At 33.6% G+C, this 12,793-nt stretch overlaps 1 protein-coding gene across 2 annotated transcripts in view; it reads right to left on the bottom strand.

The window, feature by feature from the left end:
• The window catches only part of LOC124366206, a 35,962-nt gene extending 27,048 nt beyond the window's left edge, over nt 1–8,914 (bottom strand). The window contains exons 1-6 of one of the 2 annotated variants that reach the window (XM_046822578.1): nt 8,847–8,914; nt 5,847–5,979; nt 4,847–4,992; nt 4,048–4,247; nt 2,839–3,023; nt 989–1,116 (exon numbers count right to left, since the gene is read on the bottom strand). In XM_046822578.1, coding sequence (XP_046678534.1) covers nt 989–1,116; nt 2,839–3,023; nt 4,048–4,247; nt 4,847–4,992; nt 5,847–5,976 — 789 coding nt within the window. In that variant the 5' untranslated portion in view covers nt 5,977–5,979; nt 8,847–8,914. Of the gene's footprint in view, nt 1–988; nt 1,117–2,838; nt 3,024–4,047; nt 4,248–4,846; nt 4,993–5,846; nt 6,116–8,846 lie in introns of those variants that run through there. The other variant, XM_046822577.1, reaches the window with a different exon arrangement.
• Nucleotides 8,915–12,793: the final 3,879 nt, after the last annotated feature.

Here is a 12,793-nt window from a genome sequence, read left to right as displayed (position 1 = left end):
TTTGTTGATCGTCAGTTATTATTTTAAATGACATACACTGTATAAAAAACAAATTATTTCAAAAAAATATGTATGTAGACATTAACAAAAGATTATTAGAAATAAATAGAAACTAGAAGTAGTGAGTTTAAAAAATTCTTTTATACAAGCCACTATAAAATATGCACTTATTAAGTTCGGGTTCCCACTTGTCACGGTGGGAAGGATATCTTTAAATTTTTTGACAATGATGTACATTACTCTAGATAAAGATCATTTGACTTCATAAAAATGATTATACCTCTTATACTAGGGTGTTTTTCACATATGTGTTATGAATTTGAAAATAACCCTACGCACAAGATTTCTCAACCTACTCCTTCCTAACATCAAGAACAGAAATCAAGAGAAATCCAGGAAACGACTGACCAAAATGCTTCTAGAGAAGTCCATCTACACTATAGAAGAAATTTTCTCTATTACTACCTCATTAATAATATGCAATATTTTTTACATAAATGTTATATCAATGTAACAAATACGGGTAATGGCGCTAATTCATGTCTTGAAGATGTTGAATAAAGCATTCTAATTCCTGATATGTACTTTTTTCCAACATTTCAGTGATCTCAAATAGAGATTACCCAAGCAAAACTTATTATTTGTTTTAGCTCATAAAGAGAATATTTAAATATCTGATAAATAATAATACCCTTTTGTCTGAAATGGCTTTCAGCTTCTACTAGCAATGTAAAGATTGCCAGATGCCTGAGCACTTCACCAATAGTGCTACTAATTACAGGGTGAAATGTCTTCTTTTGTGGATTTTTTCATGATTAAAGATAGAGATTCCGGAAATGTTAACTTGCAATAGTTCTCATTTTACCTCTTGGTTGAACGAAATCAATAATAGATCTAATAATTGTTTGATCAATGTATACCACCAGAAAATGATGGACACCTGTCAGATACACTCATAGTAAGCTGTGGAGAATGAGAATACCAATACCTGAATGTCTTCTTCTGATCCTGAAATACATAGAGGCAGTCCAACCCTGAGCCTGACACAGGGGGTGCCCTCAACAATGGCCAGCCTGAATTCTCGTGGGTCAGGGAAACTATGTCTGTGGCATTCAGCTGAAACAGAAAGTTAAGGGTTTTACTGATTATATCCATAAGCACGGCAAGTAAGGTTATTCATAATGACCACAAGTAATATACTAAATTAATCTGTCATAGCCCAGATTTTTAAGTGACAGTACCACACTGTGTAAATACTATACGTACTATGACCATACTCGTATGGTGATATTCTATTAATTTATGTCTACATTCTCTGAGAACTCTGTGACATCTGACTAATATGTTGATTAACATAAATCATCCTGAGAATACTATCAATCACTATCACCAATCATAGACTAACTAGAACTTGTGGCATTGTTCTATAAGCATTCCATTCAAGGTATTACGAGATTCTATTGATAAGGTTTAAGTGCAGTAATCTTGTGTTGGCTATGCATACGTGTAGTACTCTTGTTCAACTCAAGTCCTTTAAAATAAGTTTGTGCATTCAGGTCAATAGGTTGTCAATCTGACTTTGGCAAAGAATATTTGAAATTCAATTTCGCTTGGCTCTGGAATTTTGCCAATAACATTTTCACTTTGGAATAAAATTATCAGCAAACATAACAGGAACCATTCAGTAAAGGCAGGAAATGGAAAAAAGCATGAGAAGAAAGGAATAACAGGACGGGTATTGCTACCTGGAATATTGAGTACATAATCTGTTTAATTCACTCAACTACCACACACCAGGCAACTCATTTGACTGACCAGGCAAATTTCACAGCTATGTTTTTTCTTTTCCTAATGTTTATATGGATGTCTATGAGTATTTTGATGCTAATTTCAATTTCCCTAACTAGCTGGCAACCAACTTATCAAAAGCATCGTCCTCTGACGTGAACAAATTCATCACAATGTGATCATGCATGACATTAAGACGAATATCGTCAATTCTGTAGTTATGAGTCAGAGCCACCATGACAGGTCATCACAATAACTGGGTAAATGTTAAGATTCGAGTACATAGGACCATTACATATTGTAGACCAAACTGAATTTACTATGTTTATCAGCTGTGTCAAGCCATTGCTCTGGTCATGTCATGTACAGTTTCACGGCACGGCAGTACCAAGTTTTGTGACAACTTGGTACTAAATCAGTACCCAAATAATATGGTACTGGACATAAAAATGTTAACATCTTTGCAGAGGATTAGACATTCATAAATCATTCTTCTTATTGTTAATTTAACCACCACTTTTTGCCCTGCAGTTATGTTCTGCAGTAACCGTTCATAAAAAATAATGATGAATGGTTACTGCAGAATCTGATATTGAGATATCAAGGTAAAAAGATAGACCTATCATCTAGTTTACTGCAAAGGATGACTGTTGAAGGGGTGGGGCTCCCTTAGTGTTAAAGGTTCTTGCAAGTGTAAACACGAGGGAGTACCATCTCTTGCCCACTTTGACTGGAAGAAGCTGTAACAAAACTAGACCCCTTCTTCTTTCAAGGTAATATGACTGAGATAAGTGTGCAATCGCTCTTCCTCGTAGATGTAACAGGATCTAGACAGGTATTAGTCCTTACCCCTTAAACGTACCCATCCTAAATATGCTGTCACTCCGGAAGCAGTGCATAGGTCCATTTAAGACAAAGTGCAAAGAGATATTTCCTCAGTAAACAAAAAATAACTTGCATTCAATTCGAATTTTTTATAATGAAAATTGATTGTATACGACAAAAGCTAAGTTTGATCCAATTATAAAATTGTTAAAAAACACAAATCACCTGCTCCGAAGTAGAACTGTTCCTGGGGTGGTGTTTCGGTGAGATGGAATGCCACTCCAGGGTCCACAACCTTGCCTGGGCAGCCACACATCCGAGACTCGTCTATTTGGTCAGGGGTGCCTGGGATTGAGTTACGGGCTGCTGACTGAGCGAGTAACTCTACGAACCTCTCCTGCAGCTTATCTCTGAGAGTGATAAAGTTCAATGTGATATTTTATAATTGATCTATAGTTTTATTAAATAGAAAGATGTGTGAACAAATAACCCAATCAGATCAATTCATCCTATATTTCCTCTTCAGCAAATCTTCACCAATATTTCATGTAATTTATTTAGCCAAAGTACTTAAAACCTATTGGAAAATACAACTTTAATGTGAGCTTTATGTCTTTTTGGCATTAAATTAACATGGAATGAGGAATAGCTCTGTGCCTTGTTTTCAAAAATTTAAACAATATAATATTCAAACAAATGAAAACTAAGTATTTATTCACTAACATACATGCTAAACTTCATCAGAGTATAATGATAGGTTTTTATAATGGTCTTACAAGGACAGGGGTACATTTACATGTTGAAGATAAAACTACATTTTTGGAGTTAAAATGCTGAAAATGGGTATTATTTAAAATATTAATAATAAGCCAAAGTAATCAAATTTAATCGAATTTTGTGTAATTTGGGCACTTTTTTTAAAGTTATGGCTGAAGAGTGTTAGAACCTTTCAAGGATATCAGCATATAGGGTAATAACTTAAATATTCTAATTTTTCTATTTAAGTAAACACTTGTGTGTATTTTAGTAGAAAAACCTTCATCTTGGTAACCTTTATCTTTACATGAGTGATGCACTCTTTGTGATCCCACATCAAGTCATAGTATTACAACTAACTACTGCAAGTTCTTATTATCTCCATATGAGCCCAGGAATATAATTCTGAACTTTGGTGTATAAGATGAAAGGATGTTAAAATAAAAAGGTGCTGTAACTCAATAACAATAAAAGTGAATACAATATATTTTATCTTGTTCTGGTATACTTAATAAATAAAATAGTATACAATTATATTAAATTTGATTGATAATATGCAAGCATTCAGCTAAAATCTAAATGTGGATCTAAACGTGCCAGTAAGGGGGGGATATATCCACCCCTGCACACAAAACGTGTCTTCCCTTACAGGGATGCAATTTGAGGAACTAATCTGACCTGCGAAGGAACCCATGGTTGTTGATGAACTCAGCCCAGTCCTCTACGCGACAGCCAGTGAGCCGTACCTTGGCAAAGCCCTGTGGCCCTCCCTCGCTGTGCGTGATATGACACGTAGGCTGTTCCTGGTGGTCTGGATAGAGTAGTGGCCAGCTGAGAGAGTCCAGACGCACAAGGTAGCTGAGGCTTTGGGTGCCAGCCTACGTTAAATAGGATAATGGATTAGGGAGAATCACCTATGATTTAAAATTACTTCACATCCACACCGTGTAGATCCTGATCCACATTATACTTAAGCAAATGTAGTCATTGATATTACCCTATTTTATAGGAAGAGTGAGGCACACAACAAAATATAGATAGAAGAGAATTCAAAACTCTGAATTAATTAATCAGGATAAAGAATAAGTAAAAAACATACAATTTTGATCAAATTTGACAAAAATGTTAAATAAAATGTTATTGAATATTTTCATGGGATACATAGCAAGGAAAGTAGTAAGTGGTTAACAAAATATTCAAATTGTATAGTACCGGAATATTTAAAAATTGTCATGTTCAATCAGTTGAACTTTGGATGAAAAATTCCTGGATGCTGGATAAATTTTAGATAATGCATACATAAAAGTCTCACAGAAGTCAATAACTAGAAACAGCTAACAGAATTCCCTAGAGCATTTTTATCTGGAAATGATGCTATTAGAACTATTCATCAGATAGCACTATAAATAGGAGTTCCATTCACACCTTTATTTTTATGAACTGTAATAATTTACGTAATATTATGTTTTAAAGTTACCTTGGAAGAAGCCTTTGTTGGATCTAGATTGATAAGGAACTTGGAGCTAAACCGAGGATCCAAAGTTCCAACTCCACACAGTAATCTCTGGATGAGCCGCTCGACAAGTGCTCCAGTGTTGACAGATGGTTCACACTTCAGGTCTCCTGGTGGGGAAAGTTTTCAATAGTATAATGGAAGCACTTTGTTCTTGCCAAAAAAGGACAGTTTACTTAAGATGAAGTTACTGATTGTAAATAATGCAGATGGGCTTTACAAGGATATTTATGCATCACAGGGGTGTACACAAGGAGGTATATAGGGAATAAATCCTCCTAAAAGTTAAATTTTAAGGAAATTTTATAATAATGAGTGTATCTTAGAATATATATGTATTTTTAGTTCTCGATGGGCGTTGATGATACTATACCGTTACTCAGTACCATTACCATTATAAGCTAAGAATAAATAATATACACTGCTGAATATGTATAAATATACTAAGAGATATGTTGCCAATTATGAAAGTATGACTTAAATTACAAAAGTTTTAAAACCAGCATGAGACAGCAATGTTTACAGATGTGTTGAAGTATTAATTTCAGTTCAATAATTATCAGTCTCTAAGGAAAATTCGTGTTCTTGAAATGTATTTTTCATGTGTCATTGCATCCTTAAAATAGGTAAATTTCTATTAAAAATTAGATCAGTGCAAAATACATTTCTGATTACTTTAAAATCCTCTTTGGTTAGTGTGATGGATGGTTATCACACTTTTCATAATGTGCCATTCCAGAAAGAATTGGAATCTTCCTTGTCGTTTCTGGTACCAGAGTGGTTAACATTTCAGCTTATAACATTAGGGGCCCAGGTTCAAATCTCTATAAATGCCTGAAGCGTGTGATAAACGGCCTAGTGTTCTGAACATCTACAATCCTTAGAAATAATAATAAAAAAAACATCATTTTCGGCGTATTATATGAAACCTGACAGAACATCTGCTGACTGGTGTTGTGCGTACCTGCAAGGTTGGCCAGCTGATCAGAAAAGTGGTAGTTGAGAAAAGACAACTGAGAGGGAGAAAAGCAGAGGCCACAGCTCGGCAGACGAACGTCTCTCTCCTTCCTGCGTCTGCTCAGCCCGTGTCCCATGCCCTAAAAACAGCATAAATCATAGCTGTAGTGAGTAGCCACAGCTCGGCAGACGAACGTCTCTCTCCTTCCTGCGCCTGCTCAGCCCGTGTCCCAAGCTCTACAAAACAGCATAAATCACAGGTCCGGGAAGATAAGAAGAGGCCACAGCCCAGCAGACGAACAGCTTGACACATATGTATACATAGACCCACGGATACTTGATTAGAATCCGTAAAATAGACATACAGAATCAGGATCAAACAGAAGCTATTGGAAATATCCAGATAACTGTAGGCGTTTTATCATTTGAACGAATACTATTAATTATAACAAAACTGAGACATCTCCTACAATCTTACAGTATTAATAAAGGCGTACAGGTGTTAGAGGTTTAAATTTATGTTGTGGAGGAAAGTACATAAGAATTTTAATATAATGTTTGTACAAATTAAATTTCTGTAGGCTATCTACTTTTACCAGACTTGTTAATGCAGATACAGGTTAGAATTACCTGATGAATCAATACTGTAAAAAAGCTATCTATAATATGAGAATTCTTAAGACGTCATAATTTATTAGCAAATAATTTAAGGGTCAACTATAAAAAATAATAACGAAGGGTTCTCTTGAGGTGTTTACAGATTGAATGTATATTTACGTAATTAGTGTATACATTACTGAACCATCGTCTGTATGGTTGCAGCTGCGTTGTTAACAAACCCTTGTTAAATTGGGACACTTTTTTACAATGGGATTTAAATTTTTTTGCGGAAAACGCCACAAGTTATGCAATTGTATAAATTGTGTATAGGAAACATTAACATGATATTAAGTAGGTATAAGTTATGTTTAAGCATAAATATGTCACAGTACGACGTACGCAAGTACTTCAAACAAAGCGAGACGGAATAACAATGAATAAGGACAACAGTTGTCATCAACAGGAGCGAAATAGTGTGTTTTTCGTCTAATTGATGTATTTTACACTTTTAGCTAATTACCCTTTAGTTTTTATTGAAGTCCATTCACTTACTTAAAATATCTTCAACAAATTATATGGCGTCGTTTTGCATTATTGTGGTTTATTGAAACAAAAATATGAAAAGTAGAGGTTAACGCAAAAAATAATTTAATTATGCTCTCCAGCTATCGATTTTAGTGCGCAACAAGTATAGAACTAAAACAATCGTTTCAGACACAAATTCGAAGTATGACAAACTGTTTTATTTTGTGCAGTACGATACAAATTTATTGAACAAAATCTTTGAAGTTTTGGTCCACCTTATCGATACATCATTTAAACCCTTGAGATTGTGCGTCTGCTTTTACCCCCTCAAATCAAACCCTGGGTACACCACTGCTTGTGATAAGCTTGACTAAGATGAACTGAAGTTACACAACTTGAATGGATCATTGAATGAGTGAGTGATTGTGTGGTGACGCTTTTATAGCCCTCAGATGTTGCAACCACTTAAAAGAGAATTTCAAGAGCCACTTAAGTGCAATAATGACATTTTGTTTAGTTCCCTCAAGAAGTCTTTGAGTAGGTACTTGACACGTCAACGTTGTACACTTTACAAAGCAATACGTTGTACAGTTTTTTAAAGCACAGTTTCATAGGAAATTACATATCAATCATAATTGTTTTTATCACTAAAATAATTTTTATTATTTGTAATTTACAAAAAAAAGAAATGGTTTAGTAACTTGGTTATTCACTGTAGCCCAACAGTGTATTCAGACTTCAATCAACTTTCGAAATAGGTAATTTGTAATTAATTCATATTTAAAATGTGTGTCCTTGAATGTGTTAATCTGAGAATTTGCGTTATACCTCAAGGAACCGCCATTCACACAAGTATATTTAAGAATAGGGAAGTAGTAGATATGATATTTTAAAATTAGATTACGACTACATTAAACATGTACTAACATGACGAGATGTGAAGGATAAAGTTTCGAATTGTAATTGATGAGAAATGTTTAAACATTATAGGCCCTATATCTTTAATAGTGATAATAAAATAAAAATAGTGATAATCAGAAACTTTCCCTTATCCTTTATGAATTTTGATATTATAGCTCAATGATCCTTAAAAAGGCTATGGAGGTTTCGTACAAGTGAACATTCAGACCGGGCAGTGACGTAACTAGGCCATTGCTTGGGGGGGGGGGGGGTGACTGATTGAAGAACAAACCACACCGGGGACTTTAGAATAAATCTTAATAGATATAAATTAAAAGTAAACCATTTATTTGTTGTACATCAATTAAGTTGGATTGCTGTTAAAAGTATATTTTTTATTTTATTTGCTTTTAGGGGTTTTCTATCCCTCTCACACCCTTTCTTGGTACGCCACTGTAACCATGCGCGTACACAAAAAACGACACTAATTGCTTAAATAGCTAAGACGTCACAGTATTATTTTTTGGTACAAAGCAAATAAATTATCATTGCGTGTAAGACATTCTCAGCGGAATTTGTGCACCTAGTAAGTTACAAAAGGATAGTGACTTTTTTTTTATATTAGGCATCCTCTGCAGACCAATTATTACACAATGCTGTTTTGTGTGTTTAAATTTAACTACTACTATCGTGAAATTTGACATCTTAATAATCGTATAAAAATATCAATGTAAAATGTCATAACCAAACAATTTTTACAAGTGACTCTGATAAGTATTTTAGATAATCACGCTAAACGAAGCTAAAATACATAAACAGTTTTAAATTTGTTGCTCCAAATTAGCCTACATTAATAATTCTACAAAGGGTGTTCATTGTTAAGTAAAACATATTAAATACCTACTTAAAACACTGAGCGCAATAACAAATAAAGGTTAAAAATATTATAACATTAAATCTTTATGATAAAGTTCTATCGTACTTATCCTACTGGGTGCCTGAAGTAGCCAACCACTTGTTCACCATAGATGACTGTTGCAGCAGCATACATGGCAACAATAGGTGCTACTTCCGGTAGGGCCTCCCCACCCCACTTCCGGCCACTTCCGGAAACAATCACAGACCTATTGTAGCGACCGATCCGCTAGTCTATACTGGCCTTGAGCAATTCGCATATAATGTCACCATCGAAGTATGCGAACTACGTAAATAAAGTACTCTTCAAGTTGTGTTCGAAAAATATTTGGAATTTTATATATTTTCTTAAGAACGTCAAGATCAGGTTTACGGTAACCCCAAAATAGTCTAAAATCAAAAAAGTAATTGTTTGCTATGAAACAAGAGTCGCTTTTGAGGCGCTGTAAGAAGGTACGAACTCCATTTATATGCTACTTAAGCAAAGCAAAAATTTAGAAAATTTGAAATCAATTATTTGAGTTTGAAAAATTGAAAAAACATGTGATAATGCACTTAATCCTTTATCACATTGGTTTGGTTGGTCGCATTTTTTACGATCGAGAATTTTGTAATCAGGGCCCAAATAAAAACGGCTAAAGATAAAAACGTGAAATGTAGATGTGTAATACCTTTGGAAGTAACATATTTATTCATTTACGACTTGGGAAATAAAAAATTGAATGTAATTTAAGAAAATTACACGTTTTAAAATGTTTCTCAACATTCATGCACATAGTGTAAAAAGTTCACATCTATATTTGGGCATGATTAAAAATTGGCCTAAATGGCTCTAATTTCACGGAAAATTTGGAAAAAAGACAGGCTGGTAGTAAAATGCAGAAAGGAAAAGATTACACTGGTATTAATTACCGAGTCGTTCAAAGTCGTTTACGAAGAAAAGTTAAGATTATCAGATGGCAATTCAGCAACTAAATTCCGAATAAAATTTACTATCAATGCCGAAGAAAGAACGACAGATCGGTTTGTAATTTGCGAGCAAGTTCAGGCGAGCATATAAATTGTAGCCAAGCTGTGACTCTCCTACTAAACAATGGGCTGTCTCTGGGACGATTATCTGGGGACGTGCCTGAGCGTATATTAGGCTGGGGTGACGACAGATGCGATGCGTTAAAACTATTGCTTGTGTCACTTCACTGAGTACAGAGCAGTGCGAGCCGCGAGCTGGGGTGGGGTCGAGTGAGTGACTGATATAGGTCAGCTATTCCTGGACACTCCAGTGATGGCCCTTCCAGCTCCAGGTAAGCTAGGGATTTTGTTTTCACACTTACTGACGTTTTTCAATATAATAAATTTTTAAACATTGAGTTAAAATGCAGTAGCTGAACAAATTAGACGCTTCTGGGGAAAAATACATAATTATGCTGTTAGTAATTTTACTCATACACTCTCGTTTATCTATCAGCTGATTTATTATTTCCCAATACTGGATACATAATCTTAGCGGCGATATAACTTACCAAAACCTTCGGAGAACTCATTTTATGTTATGATACATCATGTTTTGTTCTATAATTTCCTTTAAATTAAATCTAACATGTTTATTTGCCTACTGATGAATTCTTAAGGGTACACACATTCTAGATATTTTGTTATACGAGTAATAATTTGATCTGAAACCAAGGACGTAGTCAGCGAGGGGTTCCAGGAGTCCGGACCCCCCCAATTTTAAAATTTTACAATTACTTTTTTGTAAAGTCTGTCCACTACGGGAAAATATCAATAGTCTGACTTCTCAAAATTTTTCCCTGGCTACGTTCTTGGCTGAAAGGGATGATTTCTACTATTAACGGTATTTAGTATCAATTACAGTTATTGTTATTACTATTAATTATTAGTGATTTACTATTATATAGAAACATAAATATAATTATTGTCATGATTTTAGGTTTGAAGTTTTGGTATCTATTGTTGATTTTTCATGTTGTCGAGTAATTTAAACGAACAAATGAATTATTTTTGTCAATAACGCAACTTATTTGTTTCGTTTTTATTTAACACTCTAAGTTCTGTAATTTAAAATATTATAATATGAATAGTACAATATATCGAATTGGTTAGTAACAGTATTCGTTTGAGATACTATATTGCAATAAGAAAAGGTGTTATATAATGTTATATAATTATAGTCTACATTAAAAACATGTATAACCTATTTTCTAATCTTATACGAGATTATTTATTTCGGTATGCCACATTGGTTAACACAAACTTAAAATTTCACATGCTTAATGCAGGTTTGAAGGTAACAATTTATGTTACGGAAACATAAAACAAGTCCTATTAATTGTTACACTACTTAACTATAATTATTTATACGTTTGTGAACATATCTTATTATTCAGATAGATTTTGAAATAAATAATGGCTGAATGAGATATAGATTATAATTATTGGAAACGATAAAGTAGAGCATCACTATCACCATACAGTAAGTAACATCGAGTGCATTTCGTGGATGTATGTCGAATATATTGCAGAAGCGCCAAGCGCCTGCTGATTTCGAACGCAATTACTACACAATACTGTGTAGCTTGTTACCCTACGATTATCGTAGGCATTGTCTATAGTTAAAAGGGTATATACGGTATATAAATGTGAAAGTATTTTTAGAATAGTAAACAGTATTATATATGCAGAATTATATTATTATCCATTCAAAAAGTAAATATAAAACTACTTAATATATAAATCTATATTAATCTTATATATATATATATATATATATATATTATATATATATATATATATATGTGTATGTATATATATAGCCTTATTTTAATTTCAATAAACATTGAATCGCAAAAAGTACGCATATGTGACAGATACGGCCGAATACAAAATAATTGAATCGTAAAAAGTGAGGGATCTGTGGGTTTAATGGTAGCACATTCACCCGGCAAGTGAGAGATCCGGGTTTCGAGTCCCAGCGGAGCAAGTACACCGCGGACTTTATAATGATACATAAAGTATATCCTGTATGTATCATTTTATATTATATATATAGTAAATATAAATATTAAATATATATATATATATATATATATTTATGTAGTATAACATCTATGTATGTATATATATATATATATATAATATATATATATATATATATATCTTATATATATAAAAATCTTGAGTCACGATGTATGTTGCCAATAAACTCCAAAACGACTGAACCAATTTCAATCAAATTTCACATGTATCCGTAATTTAGTCTAACTTAGAAGATAGGATAGTTATTATCTGAATTATTCGCTTATGTCGTGAATATAAACGAATAAAATGAAGAAAAGTTTTCAAAGCGCCTGCACATTATAACCTGCAATTACGAGATAGATACGTATATTAAACAGTGAAACACTATTTGAAGGCGCTAAGTTATGATGTATAATTGTCTAAACTAAATTTTTGGTTGAACTTAAAGGTTGAGTGGTAGACCACTTTGTAATAAAATACATTATGCATGTACAATACATTTTTTGACATATTTTCTTGATCGTGACATCAAGGTAAAATCTACATCGGGGTTGGAAATATAAATTTACTTCAACCAGAAATGCTCATACGCGGGCAAAACTTACGAAAAGCGTGCGAAGCCGCGGGAAACAGCTAGTATATATATTATATATATATATATATATATATATATATATATATATATATATATATACCACTTTACTCGTATCATTGGCTTATTAGTAAGCGCGTAGAGGTCCGAAGATGGACAGTACTAGCGGAAAGTAAATCCTTTCTGACCTCCAGTAACTTTCACTTTTACTAATCCTGTCCTAGAAGCTTACTTTAAACTAAGGATGAACATATCTGCAGCGGAAATTAAACAAATCACATGTTAGTATATTGAGTTTAGTTCCAGTTAATAATAATCATCTTAGCGCAGCTTTTGGAGTCCGATGCTGTCACAGATCTTACTCTTGGAATCTTGAGTCACGTCGC

The sequence above is a fragment of the Homalodisca vitripennis genome, chromosome 7, assembly GCF_021130785.1.
Source record: "Homalodisca vitripennis isolate AUS2020 chromosome 7, UT_GWSS_2.1, whole genome shotgun sequence".
NCBI classification, from domain to species: domain Eukaryota; kingdom Metazoa; phylum Arthropoda; class Insecta; order Hemiptera; family Cicadellidae; genus Homalodisca; species Homalodisca vitripennis.
The sequence above is the reverse complement of the archived record's forward strand: the minus strand, read 5'-3'. Positions and strand labels throughout refer to the sequence as shown.